Source organism: Bos mutus, chromosome 19 (genome assembly GCF_027580195.1).
Source record: "Bos mutus isolate GX-2022 chromosome 19, NWIPB_WYAK_1.1, whole genome shotgun sequence".
In the NCBI taxonomy this organism is placed as follows: domain Eukaryota; kingdom Metazoa; phylum Chordata; class Mammalia; order Artiodactyla; family Bovidae; genus Bos; species Bos mutus.
This window is the reverse complement of record NC_091635.1, coordinates 24163732-24186339: the sequence shown is the minus strand read 5'-3', so window position 1 is coordinate 24186339 and position 22608 is coordinate 24163732. Positions and strand designations below refer to the sequence as shown.

The 22608-nt window shown below is 44.1% G+C and overlaps 1 protein-coding gene across 1 annotated transcript in view; it reads left to right on the top strand.

Moving 5' to 3' along the window:
• The window catches only part of B4GALNT2 (beta-1,4-N-acetyl-galactosaminyltransferase 2 (SID blood group)), a 73612-nt gene extending 52153 nt beyond the window's left edge, over nucleotides 1–21459 (top strand). Inside the window, exons 4-11 of the mRNA XM_005890348.3 lie at nucleotides 2958–3064; nucleotides 4213–4250; nucleotides 8572–8752; nucleotides 9727–9813; nucleotides 17358–17545; nucleotides 18298–18438; nucleotides 20112–20331; nucleotides 20880–21459. Of these exons, the coding sequence (XP_005890410.2) occupies nucleotides 2958–3064; nucleotides 4213–4250; nucleotides 8572–8752; nucleotides 9727–9813; nucleotides 17358–17545; nucleotides 18298–18438; nucleotides 20112–20331; nucleotides 20880–21085 (1168 nt within the window). The 3' untranslated portion in view covers nucleotides 21086–21459. The remainder of the gene's footprint in view (nucleotides 1–2957; nucleotides 3065–4212; nucleotides 4251–8571; nucleotides 8753–9726; nucleotides 9814–17357; nucleotides 17546–18297; nucleotides 18439–20111; nucleotides 20332–20879) is intronic.
• Nucleotides 21460–22608: the final 1149 nt, after the last annotated feature.

Below are 22608 nucleotides of genomic sequence, written 5' to 3'. Positions count from 1 at the left end.
AGACATTTCAGGATGTGGTCAAATAATTGCCAGTAATATTCCCCTCTGTGCAGTCTTTGATGAAATTAGGGTCTTAGAGTGTGGTTTGACAAGGTGAGAAAAAGAAGTGGGTTCCCCAATTTTCTCACACTCTACTAGCTTTTACTGCTAGTTTGGAGTCTCCTGTTCTTTTCTTTTCCTTTTTTTTTTTAAATTTAAAAGCATTTAAAAAAAGTCAAATAATATGTGTATACTGTTTCAAGGCAAATGATACTAAAAGACCTAACCCCGCTCCCTACTTCCCAGTCCTACTCCTCAGAGGCCACTATCCTCATCTAACATTTCGAGCTGTTTCCTCTGGAATTATCACCATATTTCTAAGTAAAATGCTTATACTGTTAACTCCAAATTTCTCAACATTAGACATTATCCATTTTGCTTGTTATAGTAGATGAACATAGTTCAGTTCTTGATTTCTCCTCTTGTACACTTTCACACTCTGTGTAATTTTTGGTTAATTCAACATTTAATATTTCCATTTTATGACTGAATGACTGTGCCTCCCAGTTAAGCCATATGTTGTTGTTTGTTGTTCAGTCGATAAGTCATGTCAGACTCTTTGTGACCCCGTGGACTGCTCTCCTGTCCTTCACTATCTCCTAGAGTTTGCTTAGATTTGTGTCCGTCGAGTGGGTGATGCTGTCTAACCACCTCATCCTCTGTCATCCCCTTCTCCTCCTGCCTTCAGTCTTTCCCAGCATCAAGGTCTTTTCCAGTGAGTCAGCTCCTCACATCAGATGACCAAAGTATTGGAGCTTCAGCATCAGTCCTTCCAATGAATATTCAGGGTTGATTTCCTTTAGGATGGACTGGTTTGATTTCATCCTTGCAGTCCAAGAGATTCTCAACAGTCTTCTCCAGCACCACAGTTTGAAAGAATCAATTCTTCAGCTCTCAGCCTTCTTTGTGGTTGAACTCTCACATCTGTACATGACTACAGGAAAATGTGTGTGTGTGTGTGTGTGTGTATGCGCGCACGCGTGTGCTTAGTCACTCAGTCATGTCTGACTCTTTGTGACCCCATGGACTGTAGCCCACCCAGCTCCTCTGTCCATGGGGATTCTCTAGGCAAGAATACTGGAGTGAGTTGCCATGCCCTCCTTCAAGGGATTGAATGTTATGCTTTAAGCCAGCTTTTTCACTCTTCTGATCTTTCACCTTCATCAACTCTGTAGTTTCTCTTCACTTTCTGCCTTTATAGTGGTATCATCTGCTTATCGGAGGTTGTTGTACTATATTACATTTCCTTTCTTACATTTCCTTTTGTATGTAATGCTTCGGTTTGCCTGGAATTAACTGTCTCATTCTTTCATTTGTTTAGTTTTCTTTCTATTTACTACTAATTCTACGACTACTTCCTCCTTTCTTAATCCTATTTGTGGTTGAGAATATTTCTTTTATACCAAAGGTAGCATTCTATATGGGCTGCCTTGGTTTCTCAGGAGTCTTCCCTGGTGGCTCAGATGGTAAAGAATCAGCCTGCAATGCAGGAGATCTGGGTTTGATCCTTGGGTTGGGAAGGTCCCCTGGAGAAGGAAATGGGGAACCATTCCAGTATTCTTGCCTGGAGAATGCCATGGACCGTGGAGCCTAGCTGGCTACAGTCCTTGGGGTCGCAAAGAGTCGGACACAACTGAGGACCTAACACACACACACAGCCCTCTATACAGATGGGTTTCCCTGCTGGCTCAGTGATAAAGAATCCTCATGCAATGCAGGAGACCCGGGTTCTATCCATGGATTGGGAAGATCCCCTGGAGAAGGAAATGGCAGCCCACTCCAGTATTCTTGCTTGGGAAATCCCATGGAGAGAGGAGCCTGGTGGGCTACAGTCCATGAAGTCACAAAGGAGTCAGACATGACTTAGGGGCTAAACAACAACAATATCCTTCTATACATATACAAGTTTCTCTTACTATCTGAATGTAGACAGTTTCTATGAAATTTTTCATAAAATGAAATGGTGTAAAGCGAAGAAACAATTACCTCTGGACGCATCTTGCTAATGGAATGCACAAAATAAATTGAGATAAAGCACAGATGCCAAAGCTACAGTAGCTTGATGCTGAGATGCTGCGTGTAGTTCCCAGGAAAGGAGCCTGGTGGTGCCACTCTTACTGCCTGGGATGCCTGCTGCCTCAGTAATTTTTGTTGTTCAGCCACGCAGTCGTGTCCAACTCTTTGCGACCCCATGGACTGCAGCATGCCAGGCCTCCCTGTCCCTCACCATCTCCTGAAGTTTGCCCAAGTTCGTGTTCACTGGATCGGTGATGATGCCTCAGTAAGAGCCGCAGATGCTGAGTGCTGTCGTATTATTATTCTGCCGTTCTTGGTGGCATGTGGAATTTTAGTTCCCCAACTAGGGGTTGAACCTGGACCATCGGCAGTTTGAGAGCGCTAACCAGTGGACCACCAAGGAATTCCCCTTCACTTTTTTTGTTTTGTTCTGTTTTGGCTGTGCTGGTTCTTCATTGCTACATGGGCTTTTCTCTAGTTGCGGTGAGTGGGGGCTACTCTCTACATGCGGTGCGTGGGGTTCTTATTGCGGTGGCATGGGCTCTAGGGAGTGTGAACTCAGTAGTTGGGGCACATGGGCTTAGTTGCCCTATGGCACGTGGACCAGGTGTTAAATGCGAGTCCCCTGCACTGACAGGCAGATTCTTTACCCCCAGGAAGGTCCTGCTAGTTGTGGTTTTGATTTTGAATGTGCTTTGTTGTAATCTGCTTCAATTCTTTGTAGAGTTAGAGGTTGGCGAGAGGAGCAGGAATAAAGGGGCGAGAGAATGGAGGGCAGATTGGGACCATCTATGAATGATTCCTCCCCACTGGCAGCACAAAGCTCTGGGTACAGATATCACTTTAAGAACTAACCAGGGACAGGTGTCAAGGCAGCTGCTAATGGTTTTGTTTCCCTACAGAGAAGGGCTGCCTCGCCCACCACCCCTGCTGGCTCAGGCCAACCTCCCCTTTGGGTACCCGGTCCACGGAGTGGAGGTGATGCCCCTGCACACAATTCCCATCCCGGGTAGGTACCGCTCCACTCAGAAGACTGAAACAACTTTCTTCTTATTCCTTCTCAAGCGAAAGGTGGGAGCAGAAGGCAACAGTCGTTCATGCTGTGTATCCAGCACAGTGCACAAAGCTTGACATGACTTCATTTAATGTTGGTCTCACTCTTTCCATCACTGGGAATCACCCTTAGTAGCTGTGACCTCCATGGGGATCTGAGATAACATAGAAGAGGACAGAAACCTAGGTGCCTTGAGGAACCTTAGGGTGTAGTGGGCTGCTCGGTGTCCTCCAGCATCAAAGCATGAGCCCGCCTCCACGGAGTGCATAGGAAAAGGATGTCTATGCCAGTTAAAACTCCCTTCCACGACTGGTTTTTACACACTCTTCTAGTTAGTTCAGCGTCACTTCTCTGTGAGGTAAATATTATTTTGCTAACTTCACAGATGAGTTTAGTAAGTTATCTAAGAGGGCATAGGGAGGATATGTTTGAATTAGAGCTTGAATTAGTCATAAGAACAGAGATAGATGCTAAAGTGAAAAACATTTGGGATAAATTGCTAGTGTTTTTGAATAGTCATTTAAAAAGGATTTGCCAATTCGCATAGCTCTTTTTCTTTCATTGTGGATAAATACACATAACATAAAATTTACGATTTTACCCATTTTTAAATGTCCAGTTCTGTAGCATTAAGTATATTTACATTGTTCTACAACCAGCATCCATCTCTAGAACGTTTCACCCTCCCAACTGAAACTCTGTATCCATGTAACATTAACTCCCTTTTGCCCCTCAGCCCCTGGCAACCACCATTCTATTTTCTGTCTCTCTGAATTTGACTATTTAGGGGAACTCATATATGGATGATTCATTATTTATCTATTGCTTTCTTCTCTTCAGTACCAGAGATATCTGGAAGGGACTGGATTAATTCACAGCACCCATCCAAAACTGACGGTGGGCAGCAGAGGCTTTAGCACCACCAGAGTTTGAGGAGGACCATGGGACACCATCTGATGGAGCCCTGGGAAGGGGGGGTGGCCAGCAAACACCCTGGGTAGGTGACACTTGAGATGACTCCAGAGGGACATGTAGGAGTCAGACAGGAAGGTGAGGGCATCCTCTCAAATGGTGTTGATTGTCCTTTTCCTTGTATCCTCCAGGTCTCCAGTTTGAAGGACCAGACGCTCCCATCTATAAGGTAAGAGTCCCCTTCCCAGCTTCCTTTAGCTCTTGGCATTCTGTGCTTGGCTCACTACCTATGCTTGCTTCCCCCAGTGGTGGCTGGTCTCAGATTTTGACAGAACCTCTATCCTGATTAAATATTAGACATGAGTCCATGGTGGGGAGTGGGGGAAGGGTACCTATAGAAGTCATGAATTTTCCAGCCATGGGATGGCTGAAGTTCCAGGGAGGACTTCCAAAGAAGTGACCACCAAGGCTCCTGCTGGTTTCAGCTCAAGGGAAGCTGCTGCCACAGCTGGGCTGTGTTGCCTCTGTTTGGATCAGCACCAGCAAGGTGGATGCTCTGGGCCTGTCCTTCTTTCGCTACTTAACACAGCTCCAAATTAAGGTCTCTGCAAGTATGTCTGAGGGGTGGGATGCAAATTGCATTCAGAACCCTAACTGAAAAGGAGTCTGGGAAGTGTAGTTTTAGTTGTCCCAAGCAGAGGCTGGAATGGGCGGTGAGGGAGCTGCTCTGTTCTCCAGAGGACACCTCTGCCCACCTCGCTCCCAAGTACCCTCACCCCCCTCCTCCCTCCCCCACCTTTGTCACTTTCTACTGTTACTTTCTTCATGGCTCTTATCATCCCCGAAGTACTTTATATGTGTCATGATATGCTTATTGCCACTCGTCCCCACTAGAACGCAAGCTTTTTGAAGGCAGGAAGTCAGTCTGCTCTTTTCCCGGGACCTGTAGTTTGGATCTCAGAGTATCTGTTGATTGACTAAAGCATTTTTAGCAGGAATGACATTATCCAGGTTGTTGTTGATCAGTGGCTCAATCATGTCCAACTCTTTGTGACCCCGTGGACCACAGCACACCAGGCTTCCCTGTTCTTCACTATCTCCCAGAGTTTGCACGAACTCATGTCTATTGAGTCGATGGTGCAATCCAACCATCTCTTCCTCTGTCGTCCCCTCCTCCTCCTGCCTTCAATCTTTCCCAGCATCAGGCTCTTTTCCAATGACTTGGCTCTTGGCATCAGGTGGCTAAAGTATTGGAGTGTCATCTTCAGCATCAGTCCTTCCAATGAATATTCAGGACTGATTTCCTTTAGGATTGACTGGTTTTATCTCCTTGCAGTCCAAGGGACTCTCAAGAGTCTTCTCCAACACCACAGTTCAAAAGCATCAATTCTTCAGCATTCATCATTCTTTACAGTCCAACTCTCATATCCATACATGACTATGGAAAAACCATAGCTTTGAAAATACAGACCTTTGTAGGCAAAGTGGTGTCTCTGCCTTTTCATATGCTGTCTAGATCTGTCATAGCTTTTCTTCCAAGGAGCAAGCGTCTTTTAATTTAATGGCTGCAGTCACCATCTGCACTGATTTTGGAGCACAAGAGAATAAAATCTGTCACTGTTTCCATTATTTCCCCCTCTATTTGCCATGAAGGGATGGGATCGGATCCCATGATCTTCATTTTTTGAATGTTGAGTTTTAATCCAGCTTTTTCACTCTCCTCTTTCACTTTCAAGAAGCTCTTTAATTCCTCTTCACTTTCTGCCATTAGGGTGGTGTCATCTGCATATCAGAGGCTGTTGATATTTCTCCTGGCAATCTTGATACCAGCTTGAGCTTCATTCAGCCTGGCATTTCACATAATGTACTCTGCATATAAGTTATCCAAGTTACTTTTCCTAAAGATAACTGGCTGTTGCAGAAGACAAAAAGGCAAGGGAAGAGAATAGCAGTGGGGATGAAGGGAAGTAAATGGATTTTATCTACATGTTGAAGGTGGACCCAAAAGGACTCACTCATTGATTGACTGCAGGTGTCGGGGAAACAGCAGGACAGGAGTGACTTCTGTTGGGGACTTGAACAGCTGAGTGGGTAAAGGTTCTATTCACAAGGCAGGGAAAACCATGGATGGGGTGGAAAACAGGTTTATCGAAAACAATCAATAGATCAAGTTTTGAAGATCTTGAAACTTCCTAGCAGAGCAATCAGCCAGGCAGCTGGATCTCAGAGAGATAGGAGCTAAAGATGTGCATCTTCAAAGCATCAGCATATGAATGGTATTAAAGCCAACGCCTCTAGTGAGAAAGGTTCAGTTCAGTTTTGTTCAGTCGCTCAGTCGTGTCCAACTCTCTGCGACCCCATGGACTGCAGCACGCCAGGCCTCCCTGTCCATCACCAACTCCCAGAGTTTACTCAAACTCATCTCCATTGAGTCAGTGATGCCATCCAAGCATCTCATCCTCTGTTGTCCCCTTTTCCTCCTGCCCTCAATCTTTTCCAGTATCAGGGTCTTTTCAAATGTCAGTTCTTTGCATCAGGTGGCCAAAGTATTGGAGTATCAGTTTCAACATTAGTCCTTCCAATGAACACCCAGGACTGATCTCCTTTAGGATGGACTGGTTGGATCTCCTTGCAGTCCAAGGGACTCTCAAGAGTCTTCTCCAACACCACAGTTCAAAAACATCAATTCTTTGGCACTCAACTTTCTTTATAGCCCACCTCTCACATCCATACATGACTACTGGAAAAACCATAGCCTTGACTAGGTGGACCTTTGTTGACAAAGTAATGCCTCTGCTTTTTAATATGCTATCTAGGTTGATCATAACTTTTCTTCCAAGGAGTAAGCGTCTTTTAATTTCGTGGCTGCAATCACCATCTGCAGTGATGTTGGAGCCCCCCCCACACACAAAAAAAAGTCAGCCACTGTTTCCACTGTTTCCCCATCTATTTCCCATGAAGTGATGGAACCAGATGCCATGATCTTAGTTTTCTGAATGTTGAGCCTTAAGCCAACCTTTTCACTCTCCTCTTTCACTTTCATCAAGAGGCTTTTTAGTTCCTCTTCACTTTCTGCAATAAGGGTGGTGTCATCTGCATATCTGAGGTTATTGATATTTCTCCCAGCAATCTTTTTTTTTAGATTTAATATAAATTTATTTATTTTAATTGGAGGCTAATTACTTTACAATATTGTATTGGTTTTGCCATACAACAACATGAATCCGCCACGGGTGTACATGTATTCCCCTTTCCCAGCAATCTTGATTCCAGCTTATGCTTCCTCCACCCCAGCTTTTCTCATTGATGTACTCTGCATATAAGTTAAATAAGCAGGGTGACAATATACAGCCTTGACGTACTCCTTTTCCTGTTTGGAACCAGTCTGTTGTTCCATGTCTAGTTCTAACTGTTGCTTCCTGACCTGCATACAGGTTTCTGAAGAGGCAGGTCAGGTGGTCTGGTATTCCCATCTCTTTCAGAATTTTCCACAGTTTATTGTGATCCACACAAAGGCTTTGGCATAGTCAATAAAGCAGAAATAGATGTTTTTCTGGAGCTCTCTTGCTTTTTTGATGATCCAGCGGATATTGGCAATTTGATCTCTGGTTCCTCTGCTTTTTCTAAAACCAGCTTGAACATCAGGAAGTTCACGGTTCACGTATTGCTGAAGCCTGGCTTGGAGAATTTTAAGCACTACTTTACTAGTGTGTGAGACGAGTGCAATTGTGCGGTAGTTTGAGCATTCCTTGGCATTGCCTTTCTTTGGCATTGGAATGAAAACTGAACTTTTCCAGTCCTGTGGCCACTGCTGAGTTTTCCAAATTTGCTGGCATACTGAGTGCAGCACTTTCACAGCATCATCTTTTAGGATTTGAAATAGCTCAACTGGAATAAGAAAGGTTAAGAAGGGAAAAGGACTCAGAACCAAGCCCTGAAAAACTCTCTTTGGAGGTCTGATGGATGAGGAGGAATTGGCAAACGGAATTCAAGGAGCCGCCAGCAGGGGTAGGAAGAAGTCTTTAAGGATTGTATCCTGAGCCTTCCCTGGTGGCCCAGTGGTTAAGAATCTGCCTTGCGATACAAGGGACACGTGTTTGATCCCTGGTCTGGGAAGATCCCACATGCCTCGGGGCAGCTAAGCCCTGTGCACCACAACTCCTGAGCCCGTGCTCCACAACAAGAGAAGCCGCTGCAGTGGGAAGCCCACCCGTGGCAAGGAAGAGTAGCCCCCACTTGCTGTACCTGGAGAAAGCCCACACACGGCAACAAAGACCCAGCACAGGCAAAAATAATTACAATAAAAATAAACTAGTAAAAAAAATGGTATCCTGCACGGCAAGAGTTAAGAATATTTCAGAAATTTCCCTTGAACACACCAGGTCTTAGGACTATCTTCCTTACTGAAGCTGAGGCAGTAACTCCTGCAGAGTTACTCTACATTTCAGGGGCACTATCTATCCTCTCATCCTTATGTGCTCTGCCCCCTGCTGGCCATCCTGGGTATATGCTGTTCTTTGCACTTAGTCTTGCTGTCTCATCCACCCTAGGTCACCCTGAAAGCTTCTCTGGGGACACTGAACACCCTCGCTGACACCCCAGACAGTGTGGTGCAGGGCCGAGGCCAGAAGCAGCTGACCGTTTTGACCAGTAGCCGGAAGGTTTTGAATTTCATCCTCCAGCACGTGACATACACCAGCACAGAGTACCAGCACCACAGGGTGGATGTGGGTGAGAGCCTCTCCTTGGATGACAAAATGCTTAGGGACCCAGAAAAACACCACCAGCCCTCGAAGTCTTCCTCCTCCCAGAAGCCTGCCTCCCTAGCTCCTATTTCTAACTCTAAACACTGAACTTTCCAATTACTGTCTTCAGTAATATCCCCCCACTGCCATTGACCCCACAGGACAGGCAAATGGCCGCTCGTCTCTCCATGAAGGCAGATCATTCGTGCTGTGTGCCCAGCTCTGTTCCTCATTCTCGGCAGCGAGCAGAGCTGAAGATTTCAGCTGCAGTAGAGAGGGTGCAGTCTGTGCCCCAGTGTCTTGTCCTGGGCACTCACCAGAAAGTAGGGTGTGAGGAAACCTGCAGTTGGGAGGGCAGTAGCTTTGTCTTTCTCCTCCCATCCCAGCCCCAGAATTCCTTAGTGTCTGCTGACACTAAGGGCAGCCCCAATTTCTTTCTGGATGAATTAAAGGCACTCTTTCCCATTTTGAGCAGCTCCACAGGATGCATTCCCAGGACACCCACCCACACACAGAATGAACTGTGGGACAGATTTCCCATGAACACAAACTAGGAAGAGAGTTCCCTCCACCTTCAGGTGTTCAAATGTTTATCACAGAATGACCCTGAGAGGTCAAATGAGGCAGGTCGAGTTTTCCTGGTTTTGTAGATGGTGAAGGAGATGAATGATTTACCCAAGGTATTTCAGATGATAAATAACAAAGTCAAACTTAACCCACCCCTCTGATGCCAAGCCCACTTCACCCTACAGAGCCGCATGGGGAAGAAATGTGAGTTTCAGAGGCACTCAGTGGGTTGCCCCAGGGACACAGCAAGTCAGGAGCTCAAATGCCGTAGACTCCACGCTGTCCTCAATCTCCTCCCACCAATCTCTCATTCCCCCATCTCGTTGGCTTCCTGGGCAGCATGGGGAGTGACCCAGACACAGTACACAACTCTGACCTTATTTCTCCCTCCAGTGAGTCTGGAGTCCAACTCCTCAGTGGCCAAGTTTCCAGTGACCATCCGCTTTCCTGTTATGCCTAAGTTATATGACCCTGGACCAGGTAAGGCCCTTGTTCCTGGGGCTCCATAGTGGGTCCTATAGACTACTGATGAGATTCAGAAGGGATCCTCTCTGAGACAGAGTAGGAGAATAATTATAAAAACAGAGTGGTCCTGGATGAGGAATAGATATATCAATAGCATCAAATTAGAAATCTAGAAATAGACAAGTTGAAATTTTACCATATGATAAAGGTAATTTTTCAAATTAAAGAGGGGAAAAGATGGATTATTCAAGAAATCATGTGGGATAACTGTGTAGCTATATGGAGAATGACAAGTTGAATATATCTCACAGCTCACATCAAGATAAACTCCCAATAGAGAAAATCCTGATTTTTTATAAGTATTCAAAATACAGCTCCCCTGGTGGCTCAGAATCACCTGCCAAGTGGGAGACCCTGGTTTGATCTCTGGGTTGGGCAGATCCCCTGGAGAAGGAAATGGCAACCCACTCCAGTATTCTTGTCTGGGAAATCCCATGGACAGAGGAGCCTTGCAGGCTACAGTCCACGGGGTCCCAATGAGTTAGCAACTAAACAATAACTAGAAAAAAGAAAAAGGAATTTAAAAACAACTTTGGATTATAAGATTTTTCTAAATGTGACACAAAACCCAAAGGCCATAAAAGACTGGAAACATAAAATACATAACAATTTTTAATTGTTTTTCTTCTTTATGGCCTCTGACATGGCTTTCGGGATTTCAGTTCTCTGATCAGGGATCAAATCTCGTCCCTCGGCAGTGACAGCATGGAGTCCTAACCACTGGACTTCCAGGGAATTCCAAATTTTTAATAATTTTTTTGGACAGAAATCTACCATATGCAAAGTCAAAGGACAAACTGGGGGGAAAATACCTTCAACACAAAGTCAAAGATCTAATTTTATTTAAGAGCATTTGTGAGGACTTTACTGGTTGTCCAGCGGTTAAGACTCCATGCTCCCAGCGCAGGGGGTACTGGTTTGACTCCTGGTCAGGGAACTAAGATCCCACATGCTGCACAGTGTGGCCAAAGACATAAATAATTTCTCACTGTAGTCCTATAAAGTAGGTTGTTGTTGTTTCATCTCTGTGTCATGTCCGACTCTTTGTGACCCCATGGACTGCAGCATGCCAGGCTTTTCTGTTCTTCACTATCTCCCGGAGTTTGCTCACTCATGTTCACTGAGTCAGTGATGTTGTGAATCAGTAAGAAAAGAGCAAATAAGAGAAGAATAAGCCAGTTCACAAAAAATTAAATTCAAGAATACTTTCAGTCATTAAAATATATGTTCAGTGTCACACTAAGTGCAAATGAAAACTACATCCATATCAAAAAGTACAGGAGGAGGAGTAGGAAACATTCTTTTAAACTGCCAGTAGGAATGTAAATTGGCACAACCCTTCTGGAGCAACTTAGCAATGTCTGTCAACATTTTAAATGTATATGCACGTTGGGTCAGCGATTCCACTTGTATGAGTTATCCTTTAGATGCTTACATCTGTGTGAAAAGACATTTGTTTGAGGGTGTTTATTGCAGCATTATTTGCAATGACAAAAACCTTAACAATGGTTGTGTGTGTTAGTCGCTCAGACATGTCTGACCCTTTGCCACCCTGTGGGATTCTCCAGGCAAGAGTGCTGGAGTGAGTTGCCATTCCCTTCTCCAGGGGATCTTCTCGACCCAGGGATCGAACCTGAGTCTCCCTTATTGCAAGCAGATTCTTTACCATCTGAGTCACCAGGGGTTAAATCAAGTGTGGTCCATGGGTATAATGAAATGCCATGCAATGACATTCAGAAAGACAGAGGAGGAAAACATGAGCCGGAAGTGTTTTTTATACTGATACAAAATGCTTTCCAAGATGTAAGCAAGGTACAAAAGAGTGAAAAGTAAGCTACTATTTCTGTAAAAAGAAACGGGTAAAAAAGATGACGTAACTGCTTGATTACAGAAAAATAAACAAGAAGTTAGTAATACCTGGTAAACTCCTGGGGAGGAACCAAAATGTTGGGGACAGAGATGGGAAGAAGTATTTTCATGGTATAACTTTCAGTATATTTGGAATTTTGAGCTAGTTGGCATTTTTGACAATATTTCCTATATATTCAAAATATAACATATTCAGATAGATTCTATTAAAAATATAACTTATTTAAAAGCAATAGGATTAAATATCTACGGAGAGGAATTTACAGTATGTGCTTAACATCATCATAACTATCTCAAAAATAAAAGAAATCAGCACAAGAAGTTCACAAAAAAGATTTTTTGGCTTCAGATTTGTCTTAAAGGTGAAGTATTACCCATAAAATGGAAATCTCCACAGTCCTATTTCCCTCCCTTCTTCCAACAGTCATGGTCTTTCTTTTCCTGGTTTCTGTACATGTTTAATATGTAGATGTTTAATATGTAGATTTCTATTCCTACACACATGTGCACACACAGAGCATACAGTATGGTATACTGCATTTTTGAACTTTTCATAAAACTTATCACATTGTATAGCATAAAATTCTAGTTTCTGGCCTTTCATCAGTCCGTGGCTTGTCTTTTGGTTTTGCTTCTGGGGTCTTTTGTGTTATAAAACTTTATCCTTTAATAAAATTGATTCATTCTTTTTTTCTAGCTTTTGCTTTTTTGCCTTAATTCAAGAAATTCTTCCCTACATTGAAGCCATAAACATATGCTCCTGCATTTTTTTTCAAAAGTTACATATGCTTGTTTCTCACATTTAGATACTTAATCCAACTAGAAGTTGTGTTTATGCGTGGCATGTGATAGGGACCTAATATTTTACACATGGAGAGCCTACTGTCCCACCACCATGGACCAAGTGGTCTCGCCTTGTCGCGCTTGAACAGCCAGCCACTCACACACACAGCTTTTTGTATGCAGGGGTTTGAACCAGCCTTTGTTGGGGCACATTGATCTGTATCCTGGGGCTCATTTTACACATTTCCATATGCTTTATAACAGGTTTTCTATCCAGTGCAGATAAATTCTGTGTTGCAGGATGACTGTACTTCATTTAGTGAAATCTTCTTAGCTCTTCTTGGTCATTTACTTTTTCATTAGAGTTTTAGCATCAGCTCATCAAGATCCTCCAAAATGCGTTGAGATTTTGATTAGAATTTTCTAAAATTTGTTGATTAATTAGAGATGAATTGAAAGTTTTATGAAGTTGAATATTCACAACCATGAATCTGCTATATCTCTCCATGTGACACTCTCCATGTCATAGTCTCTTCATAGGTTCTTCGGTAATTTATTGTGTAGTCTTATTTGTAAAGGAATTGTACGTTTTATTGGATTTGGTCTTAGGTAGTTTATATTTTATTTTATTTTACTTTTATAAATTGGATTTTGTTCTACATTTTAACTGATGTTAGTATATAGGACATTAGTGATTTTTGAATGTTGGACTTAATAGGCATCCTTCTTGCACACATATTAGTGACTTTTTTTTAAACATATAGAGTCTGTTAAACAAATGATTTTTATCTCTTCCTTTACAATTCTTATCATTTGTTTCTTTTTCTTAATGCGTTTTGGTAAAATCTTCAGTACAGTGTTGAATAACAGCAGTGGTAGCACACACTTTCACTTGTTCCTGACTTTAAGAACATTCTAGTGTTACGCCACTATTCTCGTTTGCTGGGCAGGAGTGTGGTAGATGTGTCAGGGTAAGAAAGTTTCCTTCTTTCCTTCTGTTTCTAAGAATTTTTCTATTTCTGCTTTGTATTTCCTTGCTGAGAGTTTTCATATTTATATGAATAAGTATTGAATTTTATCAAATAAATTGTCTGCACCCAGTGAAATAACTTTTCTCCTTTAACTGGGTTCATGAAGTGACTTACCTTGATTTTCTGCTGTTGAAATTGTTCTTGCATTTTCGGGATTAACTCATCTTGATTGCAGTGTGTTATTTGATTAAATGCTGAATTAAATTTGTTGCTATTTTTATAGATGATTCTTATATCTGTATTCAAAACTGAGACTGTCTTTTTCTATAATGTCCTTGCTCAGTTTTGTTATCGATATTATACAAGTCTCATAAGACAAGTTAGATGCCTTTCCTTTTTTCACTGTTTGCTGAAATTAATTGAATTATAATAAAATAGGAATGTCTCTTGGGGTTTTATTAAAACTTGTCTGTCCTTTTTTTTTTTTTTTTTTTTTGGTCCAAGTTTTGGTTGCAGTGGGAATGTGAATGGGAAAGAGTGAGAGAAAGGGAAGAAATTTAAAACTAACAGCTCTACTGCTTCAATGGTTATTGATCTGTATGTACATTGAGTCAATTTTTAAAATGTTTCTATAAAGTTGTCTTAAAGTTATTGTATATTTGTATATACGTAAATTGTATATTTTGAGTTGTTCATAGAATTCTCTTACGCTTGTTAAAAATTTTTTTTAGTATCTTAAGTCATGTCTCCCTTCTGATTCTTTGTATATATCTTAAATAATTTTAAGTTGGTTTCATATCTAAATATTCTCATTTTTATGCCTGTTTTGTTTCATATTTTCTTTTTCATTTATGTGATTCTGTGGTTTATCACTTTGAAGATTTTAAACATTCTCACTTTAAGTCCCTTTCAGATTCGTCTATTGTTTGTCTATCTAGAGTGGATTCTTCTAGCACAGGGTGGATTTGCCGGCTGTTGTTCTTTCCAACTAGTTTTCTTTGAATGTCTTGGGATTTTTGCTGGTGGCTCATCTTGAATACAAGTCTTTACAAGCTTGTTTTGTTTTCTCCTCTCTCCCTCTTTCTCTCTCCTGATTCCTTCCCATCTCACAGCTTTACAGTTGCCCCAGATTCTCAGTCTATCATTATATACTACAATCTTGGGGTCCCTGTCCCCTAGTGATATGAGCATCACCGAAGAGCCAGTTGCTGGGCCTGAGGGTGGCTTGGCACAGGACATGGCTGTGTGAGGTGGTGTCATCTCTGAACCCAGAGGTGTGTTTGGGGATGATGGCTCTCTGAGGTTCCTTGCCCAGCGGGTAGTATGTCGTGAGAGCTGGAGGGAGTGCAGCCTGGTTCCAGTCCATGGTTTCTAGCAAAAACCCTGGTTGTGGACCCACATACTTCATGAGACACTTTTATTCCATTAACACTCAAACTCTGCCTCCCAGACTCTGCTGTTCTGACCCCAGATTGCAGCAGACTCAGCTCCAGCTCTGCTCACTGCGTTTGATTCCTGTTCCTTGGAAGAAATGTCATCTGTTTTTGAACATGGCTCTGTCTTTGCATATTTCTTTATCATTGCTCTGTGTTTGGAACAATAAAGAATCTCAAAGCAGAATGCTATACCACCCACCTGGCCAGGAGTCTCCCACCTGGACTGCCTCCTGTGGTAACTCAGGCTCCTGATTCTCTCTTTACTGTAATGAAAGAACCAAACTTGTCACGTGGCCTGAGAAGAGAAAAGGTAGGGCTTTCATTCAACACGCTCTTGAACATGATTTACATGCCTCTTTCTGTTACTGAGCCCTTTCCACATTCTCGGACCATACCATACCATACCATAGAAATGAATATCACTTCCACAAGACTCTTCAGCATGCAAAGCCTTTTATTCACAGAGATAGTTTGTACATGAGAGAGAAGGCAGGGAAAATGCCAGCTTCTCGGGTAAAATGGGTGAATTGCTTTTATAGCAAAAGGGATGGTTTGTCTCATGATCACTGATAATTTCCAGAAATCATCAAATTCCTCAGATCAGCAGCAGGTGGCTGCATGATGGCTGTCAGGAATAGAGAGTGTTTCTGTGCAGGGGAAGAAATGCATGAGAATTTTCTGTAAGGAAGCCCAAGAACAGATGTGGTTAAAATTTACAGTTGAGCTTCCTGTCTTGTGGCAACTATACTATACTATACTCAGAAGTGGACCAGAAGTAACGTTAATCTTTTATTTCTGTGATCTTGGTTTCTCCCCCCAGGACTTGGACCCCAAGGGCCTTTGTTCTTTAGTTTGCAAGGCTTGTTCTGCCCAAGGCCAGTCTTTTTCTGAAGTGACTGTACTATTGTCTTCCTGTCTTACTTCCACTCACTCCCAAAGACTCAGGAGGAGCTGGGTAATGGTGCAATAGAATGACCTCTGACTTCTGTCATTCTGAGAAAGTGGCTCTGCAGTGGGGTTCTGTTGCACTCACGCACAAACAGCTGGTGGGGTGTGACTTTGAGCATGTGTTAACTCCAGCTGATCCCACCCCCCAAGACGACCCAGCTGTCTATCAGCTGGCATGGCTCCATTCTGTGGCTAGATCTTCTAAACACACCAGCAGCTACGGTTGTTTGACCCAAGGGTCATTTCCACAGAAAGGCTGTCCTTTCTCTAACTGTTTCTATAAATCACACAACCTGGTCTACCCGCTTCCGATCTCCAAGTGGACCTGTTTCCACTTACATCTTCCAGAGGATAAAGATCAGGCAAGTTTCTCCGTAGGACTGCAGCTGATAACAGGGCAGGTCCAAGTCCTTTAGAGCTTTCCTCCTCTTCCTGGGACCTGTGACTCTACATAGCGAATCCCCTGATGGGCAAGGGTCTATGCATCTCAACTCCTAGCATGAAAGCAGGATGCAAGCCCAGTACAGACAGACAAGCATAAAATGAAACGTCCAGGTAGATAGTAGGAAACAGCAGAATGGAACCAACCGAACCAGGAAAGAGACTTTAGAATAGAACACAGACAAAATTTAAACAAATCATTATCGTTGTTTTTCAGTCGCTAAGTTATGTTTGACACTTTGCAACCCCATGAACTGCAACACGCCAGGCTTTCCTGTCCTTTACCATCTCCTGGAATTTGCTCAAACTCACGTCCATCGAGTCGGTGATGCCATCCAACCATCTCGTCCTCTGTTGCCCTCTTCTCCTCCTGCCCTCAATCTTTCCCAGCATCAGGGTCTTTTCCAGTGACTTGGCTCTTAGCATCATGTTGCCAAAGTATTGGAGCTTCAGCATCAGTCCTTCCAATGAATATTCAGGGTTGATTTCTTTTAGGATTGACTGGTTTGATGTCCTTACAGTCCAAGGAGGACTCTCAAGAGTCTTCTCCAACACCACAATTTGAAAGCATCAATTCTTTGGTGCTCAACCTTCTTTATGGTCCAGCTCTCACATCTGTACATGACTACTGGAAAAACCACAGCTGTGACTATACAGATCTTTGTTGGCAAAGTGAAGTCTCTGCTTTTTAATACACTGTCTAGGTTTGTCATAGCTTTTCTTCCAAGGAGCAAGTGTCTTTTAATTTCATGCAGTCACTGTCTGCAGTGATTTTGGAGCCCAAGACTGTTTGCACTTTTCCCCCATCTATTTGCCCCCATCTATTTGAAGCGATGGAACCAGATGCCATGAAAAACAAATAGGGTATGTTTAAATATATTCTTCTAATCCAACTATAATGAACTCTTATTAAGCACTGACTATATACAAGAGGCCTGAGGTCCACAAACACTTGAGAGGTCATGATATAGAGAAACCCTCAGAACGACACAAGTCAAGACAGTGAGGCTTCCCAAAGACAGAACTCTGATGTCTACCCTTTCTTGCTCAGAGAGGAAGCTCAGAAACCTGGTGTCCATTGCCACCAAAACTTTCCTCCGTCCCCACAAGCTCATGACCATGCTCCAGAGCATTCGTGAGTATTATCCAGACTTGACCGTGATCGTGGCTGATGACAGCAAGGAGCCCCTGAAAATTAATGACAGCCATGTGGAGTATTACACCATGCCCTATGGCAAGGTATGTCCCTCCCGGGTGGGGAGACACTTGAATCCTGGGACAAGAGGGCCTCAGTCAGAGTCAGGTCCTTACCCCGGAGGGGCCAGCTTCAGTAGACTTTGCTAGGCAGCAAGATCCTGGCATGGGAGGGTGTGGAATTCTCCTCTGAGTCCTTTTGCTGACTTCAAATTCACAGAGAAATCAGGTCACTTTCCCTTTTCTGCATTAACAGGGTGGTTAATCCACCTTTTCTCACGTGTGGTTTAGAAATTGATTGCGATCCTTCTGAGTGACTTGCAGTGTCTGACAGTCTAGTTTCCTGGCTTGCAGGTCCAAGAGCAGAGAAACCGCTCATCCCTATCATTTCACCCTCTCTGATGCATCTCCTCCACTCACCTTCCTTCAAAGAAAGGAGGAGGTGGACATGATACACACCAGAGTGCCCCTTCCCCCGCAACAGCTTCCAGGCTCCATGAGGGGAAAGGGCTTGAGAGCCCCAGAGCCTCTGTCAGGTGAAAAGAGACTTCCGTCAGTCCATATGGGCCACAGGGCCAAGGAAGGACTCTCTCACCTTTCTTGGCCTCAGTCTTTGACCCAGAGAGCCCCTGTCCTTTTCCCAGTGTCTCTGAGGCATGGACTCCCTTTAACCTAGAGGTTCCCGATCACTGTTCGGGGTACAGTGCAGTGTGGCTCTTGGGAACTAAGAAAGCTGCCAGGTGACGCTGATAGGTAGCAGGGCAGGCCACCACCATCTAACCTCACTCTACTCACAGGGTTGGTTTGCTGGTAGGAACCTGGCCATATCTCAGGTCACCACCAAATACGTTCTCTGGGTGGACGATGACTTTCTCTTCAATGACAAGACCAAGATTGAGGTGCTGGTGGATGTCCTAGAGAAGACCGAACTGGATGTGGTAAGGGAGAGCTGCTGGTTCTATCTCCTCTGTATGACAAGCCAGAGGGGAAGGGAAGGAGAAGGGCAGAGAGGGAAGTGTTCAGGGGAGGAGGTGGGTGGGGAAGAGGAGGGGAGGGGCCAGTGCAGGAGGAGATGAGGGGCCGCTGGGGCTGAGACCTTCACATGGGAGTCAGATGTGTGAGTTCTGCTTCTGCCTCCATTCTTACTTTTCTTTGAGCAAATTACACCAACCCCCATCCCCAAACGCACCATTGTTCCGTCTTTGAAATGTCATGTTTATGCATCACTTCTAACTTCCTCCCTGCCGTGGTGGGAGAAGGCAAGCAGGGCTCTGGTTCTGTCACACACCCTTACAAACATGGAAATGGCACAAAGCTGTGAAAGCACGTGGAGCCTTAATGAGAGTAAAAAAAAAATAACAAAAACATCAAAAATCCATTCACATACAGGAAAGAGAAGAAAAATGTAATAATACTGCATTGTATCTTGAAATTTGCAGAGATAACTGTACTGTGTAGAGATGATGGATCTGTTAATTAGCTTGAGTGTGGTGATCTTTTCGCAATGTATACATCTATCAAAACATCAAGATGTATAACCTCAAAATATACAATTTTAATATGTCAAAGAAAAAGCTGTTAAAAAGAAAGAAAATGAAGATGTATAACCTCAAAATATACAATTTTAATATGTCAAAGAAAAAGCTGTTAAAAAGAAAGAAAATGGATAAGAAGTAGCACAGTGACCATGGTTATCCCTTACTCCAAGGGGACAGTCCCCAGAGCGTCTGGCTTGACTACCATGTCTCTAGAGACCCAATCACAGTAGCGTAAATGACATAGAAGGTGCAGTTCCTGCCCCTGTAATGAGAGCTGGTGCTGGACTCTCCTTCCAGAGGCATCCTGGACCAGCTCCATTCCCCATTGTTCGTCCATTTTTGTTGTCCTTGGCTGTATGGTCAGAAGAAATGGGGAAAGAGGGGAATTGAAAGACAAGCAGTTTTCTTTTAAGAGTGTGATATTTATAAAAGTAGCAAGCATCTGTTCTAAATCACATCCTTTCAGCCAGGACTTAGACACATGGTCAAAACTTGCAAGGGAAGTGGGAAATTTTCAGCTTTAGTGGGATAGTAGCTAGATCTTAATTTAGTCCATCAACGCTCAGTCCATTTACTAAGAGGAGGAGAGAAAGAACAGGGGACAGTAGACCGCTGTGTCCCTCTGGGTGATTATGATGGTTCAGGAACAGATACACTTGCTTGTCCTGTTTTGCTTAGGCTCCAACATAGAGATGCACTCATCTCCCATGAGTGCAGGGACAGGCAGCGCAGAGAGGTGAGCCAAGAACAGAGAATGGGAGGAAGGAGCTTGAGACATACGGCTGGCTGCAGGAAGTCCATATAGGGACCCCTGCATATGCAGGCTGCCTCTCACCTGCACCCAAACACTGCTTCTGGTACCAGAAGGGACTGAGCCACGTGGAAAGAGTGAGCTTGCAGGAGGGTAAGCACAGCAGAGGTGTCTGCCCTTTGGACTTGGTGTAGGCCTAGTCTGAAGGGTAGATAAAGGGTGTAATTCTTGTCATAACAGGTTCAATCCAGTAAGGCTTCCTGGCAGGGGCTACATGGATATCGTCTGTTCTCTAATGCAGATTTCTCTGCCCACTGGCTAGGTAGGTGGCAGTGTGCTTGGAAATATGTTCCAGTTTAAGCTGTTCCTGGAGCACAGTAAGAACGGGGACTGTCTCCATCGGCGGACAGGATCTTTCGGGCCCCTGGACGGCTTCCCCAACTGCGTGGTGACCAGCGGCGTTGTTAACTTCTTCCTGGCCCACACAGAGCGGCTCCAAAGAGTTGGCTTTGACCCCCGCCTGCAGCGAGTGGCTCACTCAGGTGGGGAGGCTGGGAGAGTGAAGAGGGAGCTGGGCTGTGGACTGACCTCAGAAGTCTGCTCTCCCCCGGGGAGGGAGGGAGGGCGGGCCGTGTGCCACAGATCAGGCAGCTTACCCGTTCTCCCCAAATTGGGGAGCCCACAGTTTCCCCTGCCTCCCTCCACTCTCTCTGCCTTCTTGCCTCCCACAGGCTGTTCCTACCTCTCTGAGATACCCTTCCCCTTCCTCTCCCTACAGCTCTGGCCCCTACCTCCTGCTGCACTGCATTTCCAGACTTCCTTTCCTCTGTAACTGCAGCTGGTGAACTTCCTGGCTTAAACTGCCCTCAGTCCTGGAGTCCACAGCTCCGTCCAGTTGGAAGCTAATCTTTCTATCCATATCACTGTCTGTCCTTCCAACTCATTAGTCTGGGCAGATGGCTCCACATGGGTGGAACCACCCCAAGGGTGTAAACTGTGTCCCCTGACTCTCCTTCTGGAGCTGCAATAGGGCCCTGGGTCTGTGGCTTGAAGGTCACATTTCCTTCTCATGCTTCCCCTCTCTTGGCAGAGTTCTTTATTGATGGGCTTGGGAGTCTGCTCGTGGGGTCCTGCTCAGATGTGATTATAGGTCACCAGCCGCATTCTCCAGTGGAGGACCCAGAGCTGGCAGCCCTGGAGAAGACCTACCGCATATACCGGGCCAACACCAATGATAAGATCCAGTTCAAGCTAGCTCTCCACTACTTCAAGAACCACCTCCAATGTGCCACATAAAGATGCCTGGACTTCGGCAAAGTGCTAGGTCTGGCTCAGTTACTGTAGGTCATTAGAAATGGACCAATCACTGATCAGGACAATGGCAACTATATTAATAATAATTATTGTTTGATGTCTTACCATTTGTGAATCACTGTACACACCTGATGTGAAGAGCTGACTCGTTTGAAAAGGCCCCAACGCTGGGAAAGATTGAAGGCAGGAAGAGAAGGGGACGACAGAGGATGAGATGGTTAGATGGCACCACCAACTCAATGGACATGAGTTTGGGTAAACTGTGGAAGTCGGTGATGGACTGGGAGGCCTGGTGTGCTGCAGTTCATGGGCTCGCAAAGAGTTGGACACAACTGAGTGACTGAACTGAACTGAACTGTACAACTGAACTGTACATATAATGGTGGTGGTGGTGGTTTAGGCAATAAGTCATGTCCAGCTTTTGAATCACATTATCTCATGCAAAAGAGCACATGATGGATTGGTATCCTTGATCAAAAGGATCAAAAGGATTGGTATCCTTCTGGGTCCTTGAGGGTTATTTGGTGGGTATTACATCACAGATCATCTCTAGCGTCAACTGTCATCCACAAATTTTTATTTGGTCATACTTTGTGGACTCAAATAATGTGAATAACCCAGAGTCCTTACCTTGAGGAAGTGGCAGTCTGGTTCAGTTCATTCCACTAGTAGCATTGGGCAGCCAGGCTCAGAGGATCAGAATGGGGAGAACTTACAAGGGCCCATGCAGGTGAGGAGGGCTCTGTGGAGTCAGCTTACCTGGAGTCCAGCACATGGATGGGATCCAGGAAAGTGGAGGGCAGAGATCACTGGGTAGTCCACTCACTGCTGGAATAAAGCTTTCCCTGGCATTAGATACTTACCATAAAGACACATTCCAGAATGCTTGGGATTGAACTTGGACCTTGTACTTTGTAAGCGCTGTGGCCAAGCCACTAAATTCCAGTTGCTTACTACTCAAGACTGCCGTCGTCTGCAGAATGGAGCCATGGTGATGACGCGGGTTTTCTCTGTCACCTTGGGAGTCAGTGGATTCTCCCACTGCTGCGCTGCCTTTTTGTTTCCACTCTTTCCTACTGAAGACAGCCACGGTAGTTCAAAATCTCTGAAAAATGTGTGAGATGTTAATTCATGAAAAACGTTTTGGTTCTCAAATAATTTTTAAAAATACTGCATGCTCTATCTCCCTCTTTGACAGTCACAATTCATATTAGTATATTCAAGGCTCTGAGAAGTCCTGCTGTGAAGAAATTGACTTAACGTCAATTCAGTATTTCTCAGATATGGATACAGACTGGCCATCATTTTTTTTGTTCTCCTGAACACAAATAAAGCACATACCTCATTCCATTGTATATGTCATAATGATTCTGTTGCAAAAGTTTTATAACTTTAACTAATGTACATAACCATTTAGTACAATAATATATGTATTTTGTGTATAATACCATAGCTATAAAGGGAGACGATGTTGGCTTGGTCTATTCAGTACTGTCCTTAGACAC